General features: G+C 40.7%; 3 protein-coding genes across 9 annotated transcripts; 1 reads left to right on the top strand and 2 right to left on the bottom strand.

Moving 5' to 3' along the window:
• The first annotated feature begins 1304 nt into the window (after positions 1-1304).
• Positions 1305-3941, top strand: LOC111222829 (retinol dehydrogenase 10-A-like). The gene is made up of 5 exons (XM_022746685.1): positions 1305-1757; positions 2607-2705; positions 2953-3098; positions 3544-3675; positions 3821-3941. Exons 1-5 carry the CDS (start codon positions 1305-1307, stop codon positions 3939-3941), a joined length of 951 nt encoding a protein of 316 aa, XP_022602406.1.
• A 1262-nt stretch (positions 3942-5203) lies between these two features.
• stau1 (staufen double-stranded RNA binding protein 1) lies at positions 5204-12804 on the bottom strand. 4 transcript variants are annotated; one of them, XM_022746842.1, is made up of 15 exons: positions 12629-12804; positions 10469-10774; positions 9986-10107; positions 9699-9855; positions 9420-9576; positions 9136-9307; positions 8933-9028; positions 8219-8431; positions 7986-8129; positions 7703-7849; positions 7527-7602; positions 7064-7383; positions 6857-6979; positions 6474-6553; positions 5204-5998 (listed from the first exon to the last, which is right to left on the bottom strand). In XM_022746842.1, exons 2-15 carry the CDS (start codon positions 10659-10661, stop codon positions 5911-5913), a joined length of 2088 nt encoding a protein of 695 aa, XP_022602563.1. In that variant the 5' UTR covers positions 10662-10774; positions 12629-12804; the 3' UTR covers positions 5204-5910. The 4 variants fall into 4 exon arrangements, with proteins under 4 accessions (XP_022602563.1, XP_022602565.1, XP_022602566.1 ...); XM_022746844.1 differs by having other exon boundaries at positions 9420-9573; XM_022746845.1 differs by having other exon boundaries at positions 9711-9855.
• Positions 12805-12972: 168 nt separating this feature from the next.
• Positions 12973-25333, bottom strand: LOC111222867 (protein polybromo-1-like). 4 transcript variants are annotated; one of them, XM_022746753.1, is made up of 30 exons: positions 25268-25333; positions 24788-24957; positions 24553-24650; positions 24243-24390; positions 23735-23884; positions 23341-23457; positions 23027-23095; positions 22838-22936; positions 22673-22758; positions 22451-22542; positions 22150-22366; positions 21829-21970; positions 21569-21654; positions 21134-21413; positions 20919-21021; positions 19715-20354; positions 19352-19572; positions 19063-19254; positions 18653-18810; positions 18310-18552; positions 17633-17778; positions 17353-17510; positions 16808-16991; positions 16503-16710; positions 16174-16372; positions 15937-16092; positions 14930-15091; positions 14476-14540; positions 13955-14168; positions 12973-13403 (listed from the first exon to the last, which is right to left on the bottom strand). In XM_022746753.1, the coding sequence occupies exons 2-30, from the start codon at positions 24929-24931 to the stop codon at positions 13240-13242; spliced, it is 4941 nt and encodes a 1646-aa protein (XP_022602474.1). In that variant the 5' UTR covers positions 24932-24957; positions 25268-25333; the 3' UTR covers positions 12973-13239. The 4 variants fall into 4 exon arrangements, with proteins under 4 accessions (XP_022602474.1, XP_022602476.1, XP_022602477.1 ...); XM_022746755.1 differs by having other exon boundaries at positions 16021-16092; XM_022746756.1 differs by lacking the exon at positions 14930-15091 and having other exon boundaries at positions 16021-16092.
• Positions 25334-25617: the final 284 nt, after the last annotated feature.

Genomic DNA, 25617 nt, shown 5'->3' with positions numbered 1-25617 from the left:
ATGTATTCATTTGTAACAGAGAAACTGGCTGGCAAACAGTCTGACACAGCTCCACATTCTGCATGTATATATAATAATATATATATATATATATATTAATATATATATATAATATATATATTAAGCTGTATGTTGGTAACACATCATGTTGTTCACCTGAGTGATGTATATTCACATAAATAAGCTTTACATTAGAGTCTTTTTTTTTTTTGTAGCTAACATACCTACTAATTACTTCCCATATTGCAGGGTGGTTTGCTTTTATATCACTGATGTATGAAAATAAACTGTGAAATAATAATAATTATTATATTCTTCTTTTTCTATACTGCAAAAAATACTGGAGGTAAGAAAAATCTTATGAATATAAGTTTAAATATACAGAATTTGAGAATTTCTAATAAATGGGTGAAACCATGCTGATCCACCAGTATGGGCCAATGACTGGCTCACATATGCATGCTGGGAGTAAACAAGGCTGCCTGTGTTCACCTAGAAAACAAGAACGTGATACACAACAAGCAGCCTTCTTGGGTCTTAATTAACAATGCAGAGATTTACAGTTCATATACATAATCTCCTTAAGTTCTCATTCAATACGATTCATGCTGCAGCAGGGAGGTCGTATGGGACCAAACCTTATCCTTGAATGATATTGATTTGCTGAACACCATATCTAATTTAACTTTAGCTCACTGCATCACTTTAACTACAACTAATCTACAAGCCACTGTGCTGTCCTTTTGTCCGAGCTACCTGAGAGTTTATAAGTTTTTAAGTGTTTGTACTTCACTGGAAGCTTTTCAACACCAACTCTCAATTCTCTGACTGTGTTGCTCAAAAACTATGACAGAATTTTTTTGTTTTTTATTTTTTGACACTGATACAGCTGAGGTTCAGGTTCATACAGCTTCGTTTCACATTGTGCATAAACAGCTTTATGATCAGAATGAGCTGTGAACTTTGAAAGGTGTCCTGCAAAGACCTTCAAACTTCAGGAATCAGCTGTAATGCCGTCTGGCACATGTTATTTTCCTCAGTAATAATGAAAATGCATACATTCACAGCTTACAACAAAAGTGGTTTTATTAGGAGCTTAGGTATTTCTAATCTGGGAGGAGAGTGTTTAAATAAACCAAGGATGGAGGCTGAGGGTCACAAAGGGAGGGAAACACCAGCTTGGCTGTCTGCATCCTTTGCACTCACACTATTCAACACTTAGGACACTAACCTTCACAGGGAACAGGTGTGAAGTCTAATCCATTTTCTTGCACTCAAGACCATCAGCAGCAAATTAGATCAAAATGATTTTTCTCATGGACCTCCAGATGATGCTGCTGGATGTGATTTACTTCATCCTGCGCAACTCCGTGCGGGTCGTCCTGCGCCCGCGCACCAAGCCCATTGACGGTGAGCTGGTGCTGATCACCGGAGCAGGAGGTGGCCTGGGTCGTCTCTTTGCTCAGGAGTTCACCAAGCACGGTGCAGACGTGGTGCTATGGGACATCAACAGCAGTTCCAACGAGCAGACAGCCAAGCTGGTGCGTGAGATGGGGGGCAAGGCGCACACCTACACGGTGGATGTGACCAACCGGGAGGACGTGTATCGCAATGCAGAGCTTGTCAGAAAGGACCTGGGCCGAGACGTCACAATGCTGGTGAACAATGCCGGAGTGGTGGCAGGGGAGCGCATGCTAGACTGTCCTGATGAACTGATGGAGAGGACCATGAAAGTCAACTGTCATGCCCTCTTCTGGGTGAGAAGAGATACTCTTAACTCAGTGTGGCATTGGCATATGGATGAAGAAGTAAAAGACAGAGAAGGCCAATATATAACTGATTTGAATGTTGCCAGTTGTATGAAAGGCTCGGTTCATTCAAATGATTGTTTATTTTGCCCAGGTTTGAAGAGCTCCATATCTGAGAGACATATTTTCATTTGGACTATTTTCTGTCAAAGAAATAACCCCAATGAAAAGTGTTGGCAGTGCGGTTTGTGCATTTCGTAATCTCAGAGATAGAAGTGAGAACATTTTTTTCTCTTGTAATTTGGGTCAATTTATTTTGGTCCACATCTCCAAATCAGCAGCCCATACTGTGATGACGTTCAAATGTTAAGAGCAAGTACTTATCAATGGACCCATTGTATTTAAATACAATTTCATGCAATGATTAGTAAAAAACATTATAACCCAGTTTTGTAGGACACGCAGACAATGACTCAGCACTGACTGATATTTGGAGAGCTGGATTTAGACTTTGAATTTCAAAATGCAAAAGTTAAGATGCTTTACACCGTCAGCTAAACAGAGCAGGTTATTGTGCGTCGGGTGACACATGACATGTAAAATGTATTGCGTTAACAGCTTTATCCCCTTCACACTATGGACTATAGGATTCCCACATAAATCCTCTTAATATGAAGCTGCTCGTGCAACATAAGCTTCCCTCGAATTGAACAATATTTAAGTCACCACAAGTCATATGAACACTGCACAGTGTGTTGCCTAGTAACCTACTGCAAAATAACAGTGTATGTGTATGTCTGTGTGTGTGTGTGTGTGTGTGTGTGTGTGTGTGTGTGTGTGTGTGTGTGTGTGTCTCAGACAGTGAAGGCTTTCCTCCCCCAGATGAAGGCCCAGAATCATGGACACATCGTGACCATCGCCAGCGTCCTCGGTCTCTTCAGCACGGCTTGTGTCGAGGTGAACCAGGGAGGGAGAAACATCACTGCTACACTAAGATATGAGAGCTTTACTGTTACACTCTTTAACACACCTCTCTACACAAGTTTACAATTCATGTGACAAATTCAAATGCCTGTCATGTAAAAAGAAGTCTGAGGTGGTTTTGGAAATCAGAAAACGATGGTTCCTAAATATTTCATTTCTGTGAAGACACTGTAAACCAGCTCTGATGTGTGTTTTGTGTGGTTTGTTTGATTTGGGACAGGATTACTGTGCCAGCAAGTTTGCTGCAGTGGGTTTCCATGAGTCTCTGGCCCATGAGCTGCTGGCTGAGGAGGTTGAAGGAGTGAAGACTACTCTCGTGTGCCCCTATATTGTGGACACAGGCATGTTTGACGGCTGCAAGATACGGTATGTCAACAAAATAACGGTTACTTACCGTCAAAAATGATTGTTGACAAATGGACTGAATTAGACCCACTTGGAAGTATTAAGAATTTGGATTATGTATGATATAGCTTCTGCATGTAAACTTGAATATATCCTACTCACCAACACGTGCACACCAAATATACATCTCTGTTGCTATTTTCACTAAAATAATGCAAGTGACATGGTCAAGTTATTGCAACGGTGAAAACAAATACCAACTATGGAATCTGTAATAGAAAGGGTTTCTATGATATTCTGCTGATATTTGAAGCTAAACTAGTCGTCTACAACTGTAATCGCCTCCAACTGAAGAATCTTGTACAGTATTTTTTATTATACATGTGTTGAAAGAAGTGGCAGTCCTTTCTACTGGCAAACTGCTGTATGTTTAGGTTATGTAAATGTTCTTTGGTGCCACTGTTAGGGAGGAGCTGGAACTGCTGCTACCCCCTCTCGAGCCCCAGTACTGTGTTGAGCAGGCCATGAACGCCATCCTGATAGACCAACCGCTGGTGTGCATCCCTCGCCTCACCTACCTGCCTTTCCTCTCCAGAGCGTGAGTACAAAGCCGCACTTTCATAGTAATCAAAGACCAGAAATAAGTCTGTTTTGGAACATGAATCATTCCCTGTATTTCATTGCTAAGCAGCTCATGTTTTAAGTACAGCGTTTTAAGTTCAATTGCACATGTTCTTTTTCAGGTTGTTGCCATGGGAATCCAATGTGGTTGTGTATCGTTTCATGGGGTCTGACAAGTGCATGTACCCCTTCATTGATACCATGAGGAAACAAGTGTCTAATACCTCCATTAAGGTTGCATAATCATACCTAAATACATTTATGACAACTTTGGGAGTTAAGACCTTAAAATTAAAATTGAATATCATTTAAAAGGGTCCATGGTAACTTAAAAAAAAACAAAAACAAAATCCTCCTGCTTTTGTGAATAGCAGTAAGCCAAACTGCTCAGCTACAGCCAGGATTCAGTCACAACATGGCAAAAGTCAGAATTACTGCAAAATGGAAGGGACTTGAGATTTTAAAACTGATCATTCTGAAACCTGTACTAGATGACGACTCAGCCAAGTGGTCATCAGCACACCAAAAAGATTTCAGTAATGTTAAGAGGAAGTTTAAAGTCCCTTCAAAATATTTTCACTGTAAATCTGTCAAATGACAGGGCAGTGATTGAATCCTGGACTGATCAAAATGGGAATGGTCGTGTCTTTAATGTCTGATACTAAATAATGTACCTGAATATTGTGCTGCATTATGTTTACATAAAATAAAATGATTGAAAACTACTGCCCCAAACACACCGTCTGTTCAGAGCAAGCTATGTGTGTTTCACTGAGTACTTTTCAGACTGTACAAGACATGAAAATGAGCAAAGAAAGATGTAGTATTGCTGAAAAAATACAAACTCCGCACTAGGTTGGGTATTGAAAACTGGCACTGAATTGGGAAAAATTCTGGGCCTGCTGCACTTGTGGATTATGCCTATGTCAGTGCACACATATGTTTACAAGACTGCAGACCAGTGCATTAAATGTGGTTAATTGCAAAAGACAGCAGTGATACACTGACAACGTAATCACTGCCCAAAAATATACTCATGCAAGGGAGGAGGGATGACTAATGAAACATTTCCCGCAGCATAATGTGTTTAAAATGTCTCCTGTCATAATGTCCCAGAATGAGCTTGTTTGGGCACTCAAATAAAAATAAGAGCAGCAAACTTGCATTACAAGATTTAAATTGTTTTGATGGGACCGCTGCATTGCTGCTGGCCAGCTGACTTCTGGCAAGGCTACATTTTTTTCAAGCAAGGCTGCTGTTGGTCTAAACACAGCCTTAAACTGCACTTGTGACTGAAAATTATTACAACTTTAATAACTTCTCATTAGTTTATACTTAGAATTTGCTTGTGATCAACAGTTTTGTAAAATGTTGACGCAATATAACTATATCATTGCAATATGATACCACTGACAGGTGATAAAATATAATATTGAATAATCACCCAGCCCTAGATTATCTACATATTCCACCACTGGTATTTAGAAAAGACAAGTTAACAGAAGTCTTTGTTTTGTGCACGTAAGCACATAATTTTAATTACCATGGGGAGCAGAGAGAGAAGGGGGGCTGACATAAGGGAGGGACCAGGAGTATCAACAGGGAAACATCTCTGCCACACACAGCAGAGACAACATCACATTACAAACACGCTACATTTAGTCACAAATTCTTCCCAGCCCTACATGGTAATGTAGATAACACTTCACTTGTGGTTGTTGATATAAAGCACTCTAGGAAAATCAACAGAGGTTCGCCAGCTGCACCCTAGGCAAAGATGAGGTCCAAACCTTAACAAGAGCTTTATAATTGAACTATCTCAGCAGGGGGTAAAACATAAAACACTTAAAAACAAGAGTTAGCAGGTCTCACAGAGAGGAAACAAGTTCTAGGCAAAACAAAAGAGTTCACAGTTCACAGAGCTTCATTTTTCCCCACCAAGTAAACTCTCAACTCATTGACTAGGATGCAGCTACTTTTTTTCTACAAAGCAACAAAATAAATAATGTGTACAATTAAACAACATCAAGGAGAAGAAACAATTTTTTCCCTATCAGTCTTGTTTAACTGTGAACATTTCGGAACAATGAATATGAACAGTGATTGTTTAGAGCCTACGGAGCCCAAAGCTTCCTGTAGCCTTCTAAAACTGACAAAGAACACAGTGTCTGAGTTTTCTCTAGTGCTTTTACAGACAACCAAACCTGATCATCTAAACAGTGCCATCCAGGGTCTGTGCCAATGTGCTTGAGTTAGCCTGTTTGATGTGCAAGTCACCTTCGATTTCCTGCTTGCCACACCTGTGGAAAACAGGTCAGATTTAGTGTCACTGTCAACATTTTAATCAGCGCTAAAATATTCCTCCATTGAGTAAAATGATCTCTGCTCACTGTTAACCTCTCTCAATGGAAAATCTTTGACTAAAAACAGTACCCCAACAATTTAACAGTTCAGTTCTATATCATCATCAGACTCTAAAAGGACAGGATCAAAAGGATCAGAATCAATGCAATCAAGTGATATCACTTGAGGCAGTTTATCAGACTTTGCGTAGCTCTGGAGCCACAAATGACTGTATACACATTTTTTCACAAATGCATCTGCACTCCAAAGTTCAGTAAACAGGCACGGGTGTGTAAAACAGATTAATGCATCTTGCAGAATGAGACGCTTTATTCTAATAAAGACATATTTTTACTCTGACGGAGCTTTTAATCAAAACATTAGAGTAATAAAACACATCTACGTGGGGAGAATGTTTGTGTGAGGGCTTACCCAGAGACTGGTCCATTTCCTGTTCTTTCATTTGACTGCTGGTCCAACTCTGAGAGCAGCTTCAGTATATTCAGTGCAGCCTGTGGAGGTAAAGAACCATTTCAGTTACTGCAGGGATTGATTTTGCGAGGCAACTGCTGCTCACTTGAGTAGTGACGTGTAAAGTCAGATTACATCCCTGTTTATCCAGAATCATCTAAAATATTAACCACTTGTGTGACGTTTTGTCATAATTGCTTTGTGAAGTATTGAGTTACGGCTAAAAATGTATTTTGTGACCTTGGCCTTCACTAAGTATGGGACAGACGGACGGACAGATGGACACATGGATGGACAACCCAAAAAGCCATGAACATATCTTTTGTAGATTTTGAAAGACTCACCATATCATGACAGGATTCTACATCTTTCCCAATCCCATGACTGATTAGCGGTGGCTGGGAGGAGCAGTTAATCAGTGACACAAACTCATTCTTATTGTTTTTGGGAAAATCTTTGTATTCCACCTGCAAGCAAATGAAATATTTCAGTGATTTTAGTCTAAATCAAATGCATGCACATGAACCAAAGCAGAACACGCTGTTGGTTACCTGTAGACCTTGCACAGACGCAAGAAAGCCGAGCTGTTCTGAAGGCCTGGTGAGGGGCCCATGGGGAAGTTGGTTCAGATTATTTTTGTTCTTTAGGATAGTCTCAGCAGTCAGGGATGTCCCTGCGTAAAGCAGCTCATTGGCAATCATGGCAGTGATTGTGGCTTTGCCTGGGTTGGGCATAGCTCGACTGTAGTCCTTGGCCTGGGATCCTTGGCAGGCCCCGACTGCTTGAGCCACCTCAGGCACCATGGGCAGGATACCTGCAGGCAGCTGCTGGTGACTCAGGTAAGGCAGCCGGAAGTCCTCCTCCTTAGAACCTTCAAAGGAAAATCACATTTGTAAAAAACAAAAAAAACAACAACAACAAAATAATAAATCAAATTATAAAAAAACAACATCAAAAGACCTGAGTCTAGTACAAAACATCTCCAAAAAAAAAAAAAACAACAAAAAAACTCACCTAATGCCACCTCATCAATAGAGCCAGGTTCAAAGAAGGTCACTTTGCGCCCATCGCCAGGTTTTTTCACTGGGGTCTAAATATTACAAAAACAATATACATACATGAAGGTTTAACAAAGAACACATTATGTCTGCCATGTTTACAGGACCTGCTTGATAAAGGTCTAGCAGTACCTTTTCATCAGTTTTCAGCGCCGGTTTAGGGGGCTGAGGCTGAGGCACTTTATATCCTAAGAGCTCCAGCATTTTCTCTGCTGCGTTCCTCTTAGCCACCTTCTTGCTAGGTCCCATTCCCTCTGCAGACTGGCCACACACAGCCACCTGGACCAGACAACATGCAGCATACACAGATCAAAGAGCTGGATGGGAGAGTCATGAACAAGCAAAGGCAGAGGAAAACAGAGCCATAAGTTGTATAGGTTATTCTACCGGCATGCCTCAGTTACTGTTGACTCACCTGCATGACGAACTCCCTGCGTCGCGGTAGACCTCTCTCTGTCACCATGCTGTACTCCGGCTCCTTCTCCTTCTTGGCCTGCTGGATCTGAGCCAGGCGGCTGATAGGATTCATACCCTGACCATACTCTGGGCTGGTCTGCAGCTGTTTGTATGACAGGTTAATCATCACTTGATGAAGATTCTTAGGGTCCATATTGATTATCCTCAAGTCCACCCAACTACTTGTATTACCTTGATGATGGACTTGGTTTTCTTTTTGATGCGTGGCAGCGTCTTTTCCACACTGGGTATATGGGGTAGCCTCTTCAACTCCCTCAGCACTGCTGCTGCTGCCAGCTTCTTGGCAATCTTTTTACTCTTTCCCTCACCCTCGCCAGTGAATTCCCCAACTGTGACACGCACTACAAAACTCTTCATGTGTGGAGGGCCTTCTTCCTTTAAAACCTGAAAAACAGGTTTCTCAATTTAGAGTGTAGCGAAGCACTGATGTTCTATAAATGAACCGGATAAGAAAGTGGGGTAAGTCATGCATGTGGTCTACAAACAGTCTGAAAAGTAGACATTTGGTCAGTAACACATTCTTGTTCTACAGATTCTGTTCTCCATACCTTTCATTCATAAAATAATAGATACTACATTGAAGTGCCAAGTCTATAAATTGAGCAGGTTTACATCAATATAGAAAGATATGAGTGTGAGATATGGATTTTTAACACTAAGTGCCCAAATTGCAGGGGTTCAAAAGTAATTGGACACTTGGCAACTAAATGTTTCTTTGGCACCTGGGTCGCTTCAGTCTTAGTTCATACACAAAAGAGCTCACACATGATTGTAGTGAAGCACAGAGCCTGAAAAACAAAAAATGTGTAACTGTCCAAAACAAATTACCATCAGGACTGTATTATTCTTATTATTAACTTATATAAAAAGAAATGTGGGAATCACCTCAAAGTTGACAGGTAAGTTGCGTTTAAGTGCAATTTCAAATACTTGACTGATTTCCGATTTGTTGAGGTTTTCCTCCTCAGGCTCTCCATTCATCTGTCAAGAGCAAAATACATATTAAAGAAAGAAAAGCGGTGTCTGAATAAAACTGCACAAAAGCTTACTAGCACTATTTCATGCTGAGTGTGCATTTTCTTTCTCACCACCGGCAACTGTTGCAATATTGGCTCCTTCTGTAGCACTTTCAGGGCCTTGGCAGCAGCATCATGTTTGGCTAACTGCCGCGTGCGTCCCTTCCCAATAAACTGCTGGCCTCCGATGGAAAGCTCCATGTGGTATAACATTGGTCCCACTGGAGGAAATGGGTAGTAGTACCTGGACACACAAGAAAGGCAAATTTTTTCAATCAGACTTCATGAAATTACTCAATAAATTAGGACAAAATGGTTGAATGTCCTCATTTAATTTCCAAATAAAGGAAACTCACTGTTGCATAGAGCGCTGGTAAGGCCCTGGAGCCCGAACGTTGTAGTTGAAGTTTGGTGGTCTCATCCCCGGGTACGGGTCGATGGGTTTATACATAGGCTTTTTACCAAGCTTCATACATAGTGCATTTAACTCCATAGTATGTGTCATGCCATCTGCTATAAAATCAACACAAACAAAACCAACAAACCAAAGATAAAAATACATATGAGCGAACCCTTTTTCTGCAAAGCATTATATAAAGCATAAGAAAGAGACAGAGACAGTGGGAACAGCCCACCTGGGTTCTTGCCTGTGTTGCGGGGTGTCCTCACGGTGGGCTTGGGAAGTGTTGTCTCAGCGAGGGCAGAAGCAGCAGCGGAATGCTGGGCTTTCTTGATGCTGGTCCCCTCTGCCTCCCAGTGCTGATCTCCCAGTGTCAGCCTCACTGAGAAAATCTGACAAAGGCAAGAGACAGGGAAAAAACAATAGGTTTTCAGTCACTAGCATGAACTGGTGAAAAATGAAGACGACATCATAGATGAAATAACCTCATTTGTTTGTTTGTAAAAGTTTTTCTCAACGTACCTTGGAGTGAGCTGGTCCTTGTTCACAAAGCAGCTTATACTCAGGTTGGATCTTGTTGAAACGGGCTAACTCATTCACCAAACACATGGGGGTCTTCTCTTTAGGGTTTGCCATGTTAGATACTATAACAACACAAAAAGATCCAAAATAGTCCAAACTAAGCACAAAGGTGTGATTATGAGCACAAATACAAAGGGCTGATCCTTGCCCTCAAGTCTGAGGGCAAATACATAAATAGTCTCGAGACTTTTGAAAAAAAGGAATATAAAATCTGAAATATTGCAAATGATTGGGATATTCAGATATGATAAATTTAAAAAAGGGAAAAACCTAATGTATGTAGTATTTCCAACCACCAATCTCAGGGCTAAACAAAAGATTGCACCTCACCGTTCATTCAAACTATACATTTAATGTGTAAAAAAAAAAAAGAAAAAAAAGAAAAAAAGAAAAAAAAAAAATTATTTTTTGGACCAAACAAACCTGTGGTGGTACTGTAGGGAGTGGCGGAGCCCGCGGGGAGAGCGGAGCTCCTGATGGGCTGGCTGGCGCTCTCCGAGGGTAAAGTGCCTGAGGCACAGGGGATGCTGTAGCCAGGCTGTGGCTGCCCCAGCTGTAGAGGGGCAGGAGCAGCAGGCATGGGGCTAGATGGACACTGAAACTGGAGCTGCGACATCCTTGTTGGTCTAGCTTAGTAGGCTGTGGTCAAGGTAAGTATTTTTCTGCAGCAATGGTGAATACCAAAATGGGAGGAACTGTTGATTGAGGAGGTCTGAATGTTAGCTCTGCCTGGAAAAAGAGGATATAAGATTTAAAAAAAAATTAAAAATTAAATATTAAGTATACCAATTTTTACATATGGGGGTAAATTACCATTTTTTTTAATTTTATCCAGCCTGTCTCCCACAGGTCTGACAAACAAAGACAACCACATTCACATCTATGGACAATTTAGTTTCCAATTCACTCAACCTGAATGTGTTTGAATTGTGGGAAAAACTGATGCAGAGGGGGGGAGAAAGTGGAAAATCTACACAGAAAGGCCCCTGCTGGCTGGATCAGGTTTGAAACCAGCACTTTGTTGCTGTGAGGCAACACTGCTCCCCACTGAGCCAACTATGCTTTTGCAAGCTCAATTTTAACTTTCAATTTTGAAATTGATACATTTTCTACTTTAAATCATTATAAGTATTAACCTGAAATGAAACTATATGAATTTAATGTAAAGTAAGACATCTGATAAGTGCTAAGAATATTCTGCTTTACAGGATAAGATTTAAACTACAGCAATCAACATGATTTTTAGAGAACCCTGGCCACATGTAAAGCAGTTTTATTACTATTTGACAAAAGGTGGCACCTTAAAATGTATGTATTTCAGTGTAGCCCTGGTTTCTTCACTGCACTGGTCACAATTACAGAGCTGTTCTTTCTTGAGCCTTTGTGCAAAATCTGCACATGACATTTTATGGATGGATAAAATATTCCAACTGAGACAACAGTGGTACAAAACATACTGAAGTCATTAGTTTCACTGTGAGTTTTACTCATTAATTTACCATTGGACAGCACTGCAGGATAATATGCTTATACTCTTGTCATGAATGAAGTATACAATGGTCTCAAAATATTCCACCTTTTCTGGCTGTAAAAAACAAACGCACACCATAGAGATTTGCGAAATGTCCCAAAAGTGTTCACCCAGCATGTCAACATTATTAGGGCAACTTTGACTATCAGTCACAGCCAAAAAGGACAACCAAACAATGCAACCAGATGTGTGTCACGAACAATACTGCATGTGATGTGTTGACAGAGCTACACCGACGTTAGCTGAAACAGTAAAACACCACCCCCACTTTTAGCTTGGCTTAAATGGTTTCCTCACAAACATCTTGCTCTGATTTGTCAGTAGATATCCAAAAACGTGAGGATTATTTTGTCCTCATTCCAGGTTTAGGGTTGGGATGTGTCGATCCCTGTCTGGGTGTTGTGGGGCCCTAGGAACCTTTGCTAAATGTGATTCAACAATTAAAACTCACATGCACTAACTTTAAAATGTGCATTTTGCTATCAAATGTTTGCTTAACAAAACTGACGAACCTGTTAAAGAAATACTCACTTAAATAGCAGCTAGGTTTATAACAAGTTTAACCGGCAAGCTAGCTAGCTGTTACAAATACGAAGCATAGATATTCATGCAGATATTCATGGGAGAACACCTCTCACGTCATTTAACTTTCATTTCCTAATGATTTCACGATCTGAGTGGAAAGATTTATATATCAGACATTACTGCCAATGTGCCATTAACTGGTTCTCATTGAAATCAGGCCGCCGGGTGACTGTTTCTCCCTGAAGACCACGTTAGCTAACTGGCTTACTGGCTACAGTGGCAGGGCTGGATGGGAATAATGGGACAACCTCTGCAAAAACGAACCCCATACAGTTAAAATCACTTTAACAAGGGTGTCTCCGGGAAGGTGCACTCTCGGCACATGTGCAGCAGTACCTGGCACTAGTTTATTAACTGAATCAAGTATGCATCTCATATTAATTCCCATGAGTCTGGACACAACCGGTGAAACTGCTAGCTAGCTAACCCCCGACCCCCGAGAAGTCACAGCACAGAATAAACCTCACCTCGTCGTTCCCTTTTTCAGTTTTTAGTTACTCCATAGGACACGTTGATTTACTAACGTATGCTTTCGTTAATGGCCGGTTTCAAGGGTCAGTCTATGTTATTTTTATATCAAAATGCGGGCGGTGAGGAGGTGGACATTGGGAAGACACGGCAAACACTAAAGAGAATGGCCCTGTCTTGATTCTCTCTTCGGGAAGTGACATCCACAGAGAGGAAGTACTTTCAAAATAAAGCAGGACCGGGTGGACAGTGAAGAGGTACCTAGCAGTTCATTTTATCATAAGTGAGCAATCACAAGCACAAATACATTTAAATAATTTAAAACTAAAGCAAACAGTATAAATAGGGTAATCGGGACTTTATTTTGGAAGAATCATTAAGCAAAAAAACACTGGTTTTACAGCACAATTAATCCAAATGGTGTAAAAAAAAAAATCAAAATGCACACACAAATAACTATCAAGCTCATTATGTTAGCTAATAAATATAAAATTGATCATGATTCACTATAAAATATTGCTTCTATTGTCTATAATCCTGCCTAAACTCCATAGCTTGAGGATAAGAGCAGTGAGACAGCTGGTTATAGTGGTTTGAGTGTCCTAAGGGGTTACAGGTTGTATGCCTGACAGATGTTTAGAGAGTCTCTCAGCATCAGGTCACGCAGGCGCCACAGTGCATCCGCCATGGTGGTGTGGGCTCCTTTGCTCTTTAGCCAGTGAGCTGGCAGTCTGCTCTCCTGCTCTTTGGTCAGGTGAGCATCTCGCCTTTGAGCTGTTATGGAAACACAGGATTCATGATTGAAGTACATTTTTAAACAAATAATGGCAAATAATGGTTACTTTTGTCAGCAGAATGATTTTCTTTTTTTTTTTATTTTTCAAGACAAAAACAAGAGGAACTAAGCTCACCAACATGCTATGATAAACACAATATATACTTACTAAGAAAATTAAAGCAGTTCCTTCCTGATATATAATCTTAACAAACCTGTTTCCATAATTTCCACTGTTCTTGATTTATATGTGAACGGTAATCACATCATCGGTACCAAACACTTACACATCAACATATTTGTCTTGAATGAAGAATATGAACTAAAAATATGAATTTAGTATTTCAACAACCAATACATTAAAGTTTATTTATGAAGAAAAAATGCATATAAAAAGTGAAAGATAAATGACACACTGAAATCTAACAAGATCACATGTGGTGTAAACAAAGTTTCTGTTCTGTCAATATTATGTTCAAAAGAACCCTTGAGCACACACATACACAGAGGCACTTAGTAAAATCGAAAAAGACCACTTAAGGTACACCACCTTTAAGTGTTTGGTCCCACTTGCTGACAGTGGTAGACTCTGAATTCAAGCCCTCAATGTATTTCAGGTAGGCCTCTGAGTGGAGCACCCTCTGGGTCTTTGGTGGTGGAGCCACAAACATGGGAGTGGTGGGCTGCAGGTGTGAGGGCTGGCCTAACTGGCCCTGTCCTGGATATGGAGGAGGAGCATGCTGTCCTGGGCTGAACATCCCAGGCTAAAATCAAACAATGACAATAAACGTATTAGCACATGGACAATATGTGGAATATTGATTTATACAAAATGTATAAATATGCATGATAAAAACTGTAATAATAATAATAACTAGCCATGAGGCTTTTATTTTCTCATCTTATCATCTTTACTCCTTCTTGTAACATTCCATCAGTGAAAACACAGCGGCTGCAGGACTGACGCAGAAATGCCAGTTATGATTAATTATGCGGGGAACAAAATGATTATGAAGTACATGAACTCAACTAAAACCTTTATGGCTGAGTATTTTCTGGACAGGGGCTCACCTGTTGCATAAAGTTTCCTTGTGCAGGACTTCCTGCCATGCCATTCATACCAGCACCCATCATACCTGTTAAATGACAATATTTAGTTTCTGTGCATTTAGTAACCGTGGTAAACTCAATAGAAGCTGGTTTGCTTTGTGTTAAGATGTACAACGTTTTTCAATTACTTGTTTCAAAGTCTTTGAATATCAATTGAATGTTAGTTGAATATCAGTTGAATGTTAGTTGTTTGGTATCAGTTTTCACATGCATTATATATCTGTGAATGTGTATATGGATGTATATTAGGTCTGTGATGTGAGAACACTTTGAAAGAGATTGTTGTAGACCAGAGAGCTTTGACTGATCAGTGAGTGGATCAGGCTGTGCAGCCTGTGAACCAGGTAAACCCCTCCAGCAGGAGAGACACGATTGGATGTGACTGAGCAGGTGTGGCTAGGACAGTGGTCCTTACCCTGATGAGGCATGCCAGGGTACCCAGGCATACCTTGCTGTAGATGGTGAGGAGGCAGGTGGGGCCCCCCTGCAGGGTGAGGTGGCATTGGGGCCACACTCAACAAGCCCTCATGGGGGCCCTGCATGGGCATGTAAGGTGGGCCGTAAGCTCCCATCATGCCTTGGGGAAGAAGGCGAGGAGAGGACAACAACATATCCATGCATAAGTGACATGCAGCCAACTCTAAAATAACATGCACTACTACTGCACACAGTGGCCTCTTTCACGCATGCACCTCAAGCCATAAATGCTCTAGTAATTTTCAGTGTCTGATTTGTTTTTCCATGTTTGCTCATGAGTAGTTAGATGTCTCAAAATATGTAACTACAACTCTAGTGGAAATAGAATCAGCAATATCTCCATGTGAAGCTTGCAAAATAATAATGATGATGTAATAATAACTGTATATGTAATTGTGATACGATTTGATGCGATTTAAATCAATAATTTGGGTAGACTGAAAATTTAGAATGACCTTCTGTTGCATTCTCTCTCAAACTCTCTTTTGTTTTCCTGCTGTGCCGACTTAAAAAAAAAAAAAAAAACAAAACAAACATGCATCCGGTATGCAATACGAGGCGTGTGAATGATAAAAAAAAAAAAGCACTTCATCGACCGAATCAAGAGACCTTAAAGGTTCAGTGTGTGAAAGAGGCAGGCAATACAAATGGGTCTGAGAATGTTAGCAGGCAAAACAAGCATGAAAGTAAAATGAATATCTAAAAAGTTATTCATCGTTATAAATAATCATGCAGTCAATGTCATGCAATTTCAGATATGAAGCTAGTGATAATAGAACTATAAACATAAAGTATGAAACAGCAGCAAAAAAAGAAAAAACTCAAATGTAGTTTTGAGATAAATAAAATGGTTAGAAAATTAGAGGATTACACTCTTTAACAGTCCAGCCTCATTTCCCTGCTGCCTTGTTGTCAAACACTCGTGCTGTCTCTGAGAGGGGTTACCTGACACAGGTGTCATGGTCTGGTTTATCATTCCCATAGTGCTAGGCGAAGGCACCACCCCCATCAGTGCCCCTACAGGGGTACCTGCTCTAGGGGACGCTTGCTTCTGGGGTGGCCTCTCACGCTCTTGTTGCTCCACTATTTTGGCTGCACGTTCTGCAAAATACCAAAAAATTTAAGTCTTGACATCAGCTCACATCAAAAGGACTTCCACACCCATGTAGCGCTTCTTCTCACCTTCATACTCCGCTTTCTTGGATGCTTCCAGGTTCCTCCACTCGGTGCCCACAAGTCGACTCAGCTCCCCAAAGGAGTAATCTGGGTGTCGAGCTTTGATGACTGCTCGCATTTCACTGCTGAATAAGATGTAGCCACTCATGTTGATCTTTCTCTTGGCCCCTTCCTTCTTTGATAAGCCCTTCACTTTAGGAGTGGACTTCATGAAAAACACAAAAATGGAAGTTAGAAAAACAAACATAGTCGTGTGTTTGTGTTAATATTAGTAGGAGGGGTTTGAAGATATTGGACAGAAGATTTGAACTTGTTTGGATAAGGTATTTTGGTACCTGAGAGGGTGTGTATGGTATGTTGTCCATATCGCTTACAAGTGGCGTTTGCATTTGAGGCATAGAAGGCGTTTCTGGAGCCTCCTCCTCGTCATCCATATCCTCTATATCATCATCTGCATCCTCCATGTCTGCCAGTTTAACCTCAAGCTCATCTATCTTCTTGTCCAAAACGGGTGAGGCTTCCTTCTGTGGCACCATCAGTTTCCTACGGAAGGTTCCAGTGCAAGGAAAAACAGAAATTCAGACTGGGCAAGAATTTGAAACCTTTAAATCTGAATAAGTGCACTGCTTCCCTGACTAACTTGAAATAGTAGATCTCATCCTCAACCACTTTGGCGGAGTATGAGAAGCGTTTTAAACCCTTGAACTTTTTCATCTGTTTCTCGGTCTCAATGTAGCGGCTCTCGCACAGCAGGATGTCTTCTTCTGAAACCTCGGTAGGTCTGCATGACAGGTATTCCTTAAAGGAGGAAACCATACATTTGCCTGGAGAGCAGAGAGGAAGGATAAAACTGGTTTGTTGATAAAACCGTTCACAAATGTCAAAATTCAAATTAGTATGAAAGTATTCAAATTCAATTCAAAGCAGTATGAGGGCACAAATTCTCACGTAAAAATGGAGCAGCTGTAATATCACTTAAAAATTACAGGGGAAATGAAATGTTGGAATATTTGTGAAATATGTTTATTCACTTTCTGATGTAGAGTTGTTTTAGTGTAAAAACAAGAGTTTTACACTAGTGCTAAATAGTTGTGATAAGCAGAAATGATCAATGATTTAAGTGCATTACATGAAAGATGCACCGGCTCACTGTGATGTGCGAGAGCAAGTTCTTAGAAGCAATACCTATGACACAGGTCATGGGCAAGGTCTCCTCCAGGTGGCTCAGAAACACTTCTCTCTTGTAGAACATCTTTGTGGGCTCGTGCTCCGTTTCCTCAGGATGAATGAAGATGGGTCCAAAGAAGAAAGTAGTTCCATTCTGCACCCACAGCTTCTCTATCCTGCAGCCATGTTATCAAAAGTTAATAATATATATAATAATTATATTGCACCGTTGTCACATTAAACCGCATTTCAATTAGAGGCCTTTTTACACTAGGGAGCAAAATATACTTTCACGCACCTGGCAACCCGGGGCTTTGACAGACCATGTGACTGGATGTAAACACAGTCTCCCACTTTATACCACATGTTGTTGTAGCGTAACTGTTCAAAGTGCTGACAGCCAGGCTCAGCTCCACTCATCTCCATAGGGACATCCTCTCTCTCCTAAATGAATAAATAAGCACACACAGAGGACCCAGGTGTTTGTTTATATTGTGACAAACAAACTTTTATACTTGGAATTACCTTTTCCCATGCTACCAGGTGCTTAGTCAAGACATGCCTACAACCAATTTAGGTGTTACTTCATCTCCTCCTTTTGCTTAGCAACAATACACTCTAGATTTTATTTTAATTTCCAATTACACCTGGACTCTCTCTCTTATCCTTTACTGTGGGGGTTAGTGTCCTGATTCTGCTGGCCTTTTGGGATTAAGCCAAAGGTAGCTCAAAGTCTCCTGTCACCCCCATTATCTGTGCCTATAATTTGTCTTTGTTGTCTTTTATTTGCTGCTAAATGGCCCAGTTTCAAAGTAAAATTAACAGCCTCTCACAGGATTAAGAGCGTCCCAGAGAGGCTATAAGGCAGTATTTAGCACAAATTCCTCTTGTCAAAGACATAAAGTAATCCATCATAACTTGAACACAGTCTGTATTGACATGTTCAAACCCTCGAAACCAACAATGTCACATTACCTTGTCCACAAAACTGCTGCTTTCTGCATATGAAATTGTCAGCCTGTCTTGGTCGGGCTTGGCAAACATGGAGGCTACGCGGACAACAGGCAGAGGCAGCTCCCGTGACATTAATTTCACAGAGCTCTCGGGCATGGCCCATATCTTGATCTTCTTGAAGGACTTGTTCCTGGCAGCGTAGCGGGATTCACAGACATACACATCCTCAGCTCTGTAGCCCTCAGGTTGCATTTTGAAATAATCCTACAGGAACCAAAAAATAAATAAAAAATTAAGATTGGTTTAGTGTCAAGTCCCGTGTCAAGTTAAAAAAAAAAAAATCCTAAATGTGGTTCAGTCTTACCTTCACAAACATGACCACACATTTTCCCAGGACTTTACTGATGGACACCTTGTTGTAGTAGTCGCTCTTGAAGACCTCTTTTTCCAGAAACTTGCGGGTGGCCAGGTGGAAGGTTTCACTGGGCCTGTAGAACCAGCAACCATACAGCCACTTCTCACCTTCAAACACAAAAACAAGCAAAGACTCAGGTCAAGGCAATAAACGTCTGACATTTTTTTAGGGTAATTTGCAAACATCAATATGTATTCAGTAAAAAAAAAAAAAACACTATCTAAAAGCAGTTGAAGACCATTTTTTAAAATACTTCTGCCAACTATTTTTGATTGCAGTGTGTCATAAAAAAAAGAGTACATTTGCTATTAATAACATACAATAATATAAATTTGCCAAACAAGTGTTGAGTGTGTTACCTGCTTCATCCTCCCACAGACGTTCAATACAGACAATGTGTGGCTTCAGGTTGGGCTCAGACGGCTCCACATAGACGAAGTCCCCCACGTGGTAGGTGCTGTTTTCAAAGCTGCAGTTCTGGCTGTACACACGCTCTGTCTCTGACTCCGACTGCCACGATTCTCCTGGCAGGTCCTCCACTTTCCCACCGTCTTTGGGCAAGAATATGTGTAATAATGTCAAATGAATACCACATCAACAGTTTGACTTATTCCTGAAAACTGTGTATTATGCCAACAGTTCACATACCTTTATTTTCCTTCTCCTCTTCTTCTTTCTTTTGCTTGTCCTCCTCGATCTCTTTGGGAATTTTTTCCCTCTTTTCCTGCTCCACGTCGCTGTGCAGGTGTTTAAACGTGAAGTTGAGCGCAGAGGACAGTAGAATCTCTCCGTTCTTGCATAGCTCATCCCTGATCTTAATGAAAAACTGTTGCAGCTCCACTGCATCCTCAAATATCTCTGAGTCAGTCCTGGAAATGTACAAAAGGGGCATTAAAAATTGATTTTTCTTTTGTGAGAGCATGAGAACATAACAAAACAGAGCCATTGACATAGCCTCAGTCTACTTTACATGTAAACAACGCACAGTCTTTTCAAAATCACTTTGTATACCTGTGAAGCCTCCGTGCTTTCTCCAGCACTTCAAACATGTGTTCCTGGAAAACATCCAGTCTCCTGTAGCGTCCTCGGTCCACGTTCATCCTGATGACATCAAAGTTAAGTGGTGACTTCTCAGGAGAAGCTGGATCCACAGCAGGAATCTCTGCCAGTGAGTCACTGTAGCATCGACCCTCTTCATCCTGGTGGCCCAGCACAGACACAAACAGGTTCCTGATCAGCTCTCGTACCAGCGGTCCTACAGCAGGAGGCCCAGAGTCCTCGCCTCCCTCCTGCTGCTTACGTGTCTCCAGTAGCACCCGATGCAACACCAGAGCATCCCGATAGATCAGAGACTCGGGCTCATTGTATATGCAGGCATTGTTGAACATGAGAGCAAAGTCCTCCACCAGGGCTTCAACGTCTTGGTAACGACCAGCCGCCATATGGCTTCGCAAGCGCTCCATATCAATGGGCCTCTTGATGGTAGCGTAGTAGTCAGGCAACTCGGCACGAGAGGGCAGACGGAGGAAGATTGTGCTCAGACGCCGTCCTCGGCGATCAGTGAAGTTTCGCACAGCATCGTAGAGCTCATTCAACCTCTGCTGGAGAGGGGTGAGGTATTTGGATTTCTTTGGAGAAACACCACTCTTTCCTAGATATGGAAAAAAAATACACTTAGAATTCAAATGAATGTAAAACCAAAACTAAAGCTGAAGAACAGTGTTACCAACAGCAACATGAAAGCACTTGATGCAGCACAGGCCTAAGAGCTAATAATCTCTCAGCTAGCCTTTGTTTTCACAGTTGCCATTGTGCAGGGTGTATGGCAAAACAAGGATGAGCAAAGTCTGGGTTGATGCTGCAGTGAGGACAAAGACCATGGGATCACCAAACAAAGGATTTCTCCACTGTTGTGATCCTGAATGGGTCCTACAATACTCTGTGTTTGTGTCTAAAAAGTCAAGATATAGGCACGACTGAAAAATTAAAGGTCGGCCTGCTGGCACTACAAAAGAGAAAGGGGTCAAAGGGTTTCTAAATCTACACGTTTCTTCCTCACAGAAGTGTGGAGGCAGCATCAAAGTCTCTGCTAGTTCATTTTTATACCAAAATGAAATTGAAGTGCTACATTCGATAAAAATTGTCATCAGTAAAGTAAAGTGTACCCAGTTTTTAGTAAATGAGCTGTAAAAACACTTGATATGATCAAACTTACTTAGTTTCAGTTTTGGAGATCCCACGTCCTCTTCTTCAGGAGGTCCTAACTCCTTTCGCTTGTCCTTCAGTATCTTCTCCAGAACATCAGCATCATTATACACCTGTCCAAAATTTGGGTTTAAGAATTTAGTTCATGGCAAGATTGTTGTGCATGCAGTAATAGCAAAAAATGAAAGCTGTACATTTTATCCCTGAGAGATTCACACTGTCTACCTGAGATCCCTCCTCGTTGTAATGTCTGGCGTTACGGAACATCAGCTTCATGTCTTCCATCAGAGCTTCCTCTGTGGCATAGCGCTCATTGCGGACGTTGTGCTCGATGGTCTTCAGGTCCATTGGTTCGAGGATGACATTATAGTAGTCAGGGTAGTCCTTTTTGGATGGTTTAACCATGAAAAGGTCACAGAGCCGTCGATTGGTGCCCGCCTCCCTGGCCTCTGTCACCGAAGCGTATAGGGCTTTCATTCGGTTCTTTTTGACATTTTTCTTGTGGCTTAAAAAAATTAGAAGTATAAGAAGAATAGGCATGAATGGCAATACAGAGCCAGTGAATGCAAGAACATAAAAAATAACTCTTTAAGGGTGATGTATGTTATTGTGTTGTAATAAAGCAATAGGTAATTTTAGGAAAATGAAAAACTGTTATACCTTTTCCTCTTGACGCTCCCTGCATCAGATGACAGAATGCTGTCTCCGTCCTCATCATCTCTCCTCAAAAGGTCCCTTCTTTTTGCCTGTACAGACAAGAGACAGACAGATGGATACAGTACTTCCACATACACTTGCTTGTCTATCTATGCCTGCAAGATGCCCTCATGGTCTGTTTCAAACAAGGTCTTTTTCTTGACTTAACTGTGGAGTGAAAACATCTTCCAGCAAACCTGACAGAATAATTCAGAAGTAATTACCTGCATGATCTGCTGGAGCCTGAAGGCCCGTTTGTAAATGCTTGAGTTAGGCATGTTGTAGCGCTTTGCATTCTCAAACATCAGATTGAGGTCAGCCTCCATCTGGTCCACACTTTCATACTCCCCATTCTTCATCTTTGCCCTAAAAAGAAACAAATATTTTAAACACTTGAGCTCAATCCTGCACAAGTGAATCTTTAAATGTGACCTCATACCACACCAGCAGGTGAAATTAAAATTTTAACAATTTTTTTTTAAACTATCCACCATTTTTCCTTTTAACACAGTGCTGATGAAACATATTGAATAACTGTGCCTTACCTGATCTGCTGCAGAGCGATGGGCTGTTTTATCTGCTGGTAATAATCGGGATATTCCCTGCGCGAGGGCAGTTGCTGGAAAGGTTCTGAGAAGACCTGGCCCTGGTTATTCCTGGCGCCCCTCACAGCTTCATACAGCTGAAAGATCGGGTTGCTCATCTCCATACTAGAACTCTGACTCTCAGCCTCTGACTCTCCCTCATCGTAGCACACGGAGCCTGCAAACATTTACATGGTAAATTGGTTAGCTGTTACGCAAACACAAAGTAACTTTCTCTGCTGCCTAAAGCAAGGACACTTACCAGAGAGAACAGGGTCGTCCTCACTCTCTGAACCGTAGTGAAGAGCCACGCTGACACCAGAAAGCCGATCCCCCTGGCCAGACCTGCGATTTCTGAATAGCAACAGCAAAGACACATTGCACACGTCATATAGAACTTGAAAGGACCCTTTTTTGTGTCATGGAATAATCTTCTCTTATTTGAGATGAAAAACTGTACATTGAATCTATTTTTGTTTAATACCTGATGCGAAGACTAGATTTTGTGGGTTCGGCGTGTTCAAGTTCGGTCTTCCGCTGGATGAAGACTTTCTTTATGGTGTTAGCATCCTACACGGTAAGATAGCCATTGTTAACATTTGAGATATTAAATCTTATTTAAAATTTTGAATTTAAAAAAAGTGTTTACCTTAAAAACCTGAGATCCCGGTTCATTGTACGTTTTGGCATTTTTGGCCATCAGGTCAATGTCCTTGGCCATTGCGTTGACACCTTTATAGTATCCAATCTATGCAAATAAAATAGATTAGTGTTGGTTTGAATAAAACATCATGAAGTTCTGAATTCTGTGAATTCCATCAGCAAGTCAGTTTACTACCTGTATTCTTTGAGCGATTGTTCGCAAATCTATTGGCTCCTTTATAATGGCATAGTAGTCTGGGTAATGCTAGAAAAGAGAAAAATTCAAAGTGATAAAATAAAGAACATGACTGCTGACTAGTCGAATGATACCACTGAAAAACAATGAGGCTCTACACTACTAAAATGTTAGATTAGAAACAAAATCTGAATAGAGTGATTTTTCTTAATGGGTCATAAATTGTGTGTTGTTGCTAGAGGGCTGAAAATGTCAAAAATGTGAAACAATTTCAGGGGCATCATTTGAAGTCTAAAGACTATATGAGGACTTACCACTTTGGAAGGCAGTTTCTGGAACAGTTCACTGACCAGACGCCCTGAGGGATCAGTGTGGGACACTATAGCCTCCAAGAGTTGCTCCAACACCTCCTTCAAACTGCCAGTTGAGGTCTAAAAGATAAATATGCAAAACTAAGGTCTCCAGTAGGATGTCAGTTCCTTGTTATTGAATATAACAAACACTAATTTTCCACAAAATGCACATTAGAAGCATGTCAACCAACAAAAACACTGAAAATACATGTTTCATTCATTAAAAAAAAAGGAACTGGACTTATTTTTTATTCCATTTCCTAATATGTTACACACATAAATTATGCAAATAAGTGACAATAATACAGTCAGACAAGGCAACTTAACATTACATCTCATTAGTATCATCACTCACCTCATCCTCAGCTGACATTCCTGGATTATCCATCATATCGTCACCATCTTCATCATCCTCATCTCCATCTCCAGGCTGCACAAACTCATTCCTTGTTTGCAAATACACCTCCCACAGCTTGCATGCAGCATGATACTCCTCACTGTCACTCTGAATTGTTGAACGTGAAAAAGAATATAGACTCAATTAAGACTGTCAGCGGGATGTTCTTATACAAATCAGAAAACAAAATCAAATTTTCTTATGCAACACTGAATATGACTAGTTTGCTGGTATTATATTCCTTAATAAATCCTTACTAACACATTATTAACAGTTATTATATATTTATTAATAGTTGTATCAGAAAAACTGTACTCTCACCCAATGAAATGCACAACAGTCACACTGCACTGTTCTTAAGTTTTCAATAACAAATTTTATAAGCTCAATAGTCATTTTAATCTTATACAGAGTACTTTTAAGTAAAATAAAAACGTTTAGAGTAGAATTTCTCTTTCTTTCATACCTTGTAGAAAGATTTGGCATTGTTGAACATGAGCTGGAAATCTGCAGTAAGCTGCTCCACATCACTATAATCTTCTGACTTCAGTTTATACTGAATTTTTGTCATATCAATTGGCTGAGTCACCACGTCATAATAATCAGGCTGATTCCTGAAAAAGCACAAGAAAGAACAAACATCATTATATTATCCTACTATATTTACTATATTTAGCACAATACCCACCCATATGCAATGCAGTCATTTATGTAATGGTGGGTATTCACGTTAACTGCAATGTTTATCTCAATAACCATATTCCATGCAACCCTACCTTCTCTTTGGTACCCTTTGAAAAACTTCACAAAGTTGCCTCCCTTGATCATCCTTGTGGTCCCTGACAGCGTTGAACAACTCATGGCATACAGCGATCTGGGAAGGCAAAAGACTAATAAGAGATCACAACTACCTTGTTATGTTTACAAATGCGCACATGGGGAGAAGGAGAAGATCCCACATCGCCGATATCACGCATTTAATTCATACAAAAAAAATGGACGTGCAATTACCATATCTACAGGAGGAACATTGGAGGTTCTTCTCCTTTTCCTGCCACTTCCAGGAGTAGAAGAGGAGGTATCATCGAGATCTCCCCCTCCGCTGACACTGCTGGAGGGTGAAGTTGCTCTTCTCCTCTTGGAGCTCGCAGACATCGCTTAACAACAAGCTAGCCCGCTAGCTACAAAAACAGCAAAATAAGTTAATCTTACTATGGATTTTGATCCGATTTAGACGCGATTAATAAAAAAGTTAAAGAGAACATCGACAGACCCTCTGGTCATTCATAACAAGAGAACAAGAGTGAACTGGAGCGTTAAATGTATGAAACAAAGCAAACAGACAAGCGGCTGTTAGCATGTTATCCTAGCTGGTTTGTCGCTTTCATATCAAAACAGCCAATCTAAATATAATAAAGTTACCAAAAACAACACATGCAACCTATGATAAATAAACAAAGGAGTTGACTTTTAAAAAAGACAAACTCGTACCCAAAACGCAGCAAAGTTTGCCGTAGTTCCCTGAGCAAAAAAATGTGTAACGGCTACTTGGCTAGCTACTGTTGTTTGAAAACTCCTGCCCGGAAGAGAAGTAGAGCGCCACATGAGACAGTGCTGCACCCTAGAGTTTCGGGGGGGATTTGCACCCAATAGTTTGTGCCTGCCATAGACAGTAGATGCACCAATAGACAATTTAAAAATAGACCAATGTATTTTTAATTGTAATACTAATATTAGTGGGCCTACAATAGTAGTCCTAGTTTTTAGACAGTAGTGTAAGTTTGTGTCTGAGGAAGAATGTTGGCCTATCAAACCCTGTAACACTTCAGCTCAGGGAAGTT

This window comes from Seriola dumerili, unplaced genomic scaffold, assembly GCF_002260705.1.
Source record: "Seriola dumerili isolate Sdu_G_001 unplaced genomic scaffold, Sdu_1.0 BDQW01000109.1, whole genome shotgun sequence".
Taxonomy (NCBI): Eukaryota; Metazoa; Chordata; class Actinopteri; order Carangiformes; family Carangidae; genus Seriola; species Seriola dumerili.
Note: the sequence above shows the minus strand (reverse complement) of the source record. Positions and strands in the feature narration are given on the sequence as shown.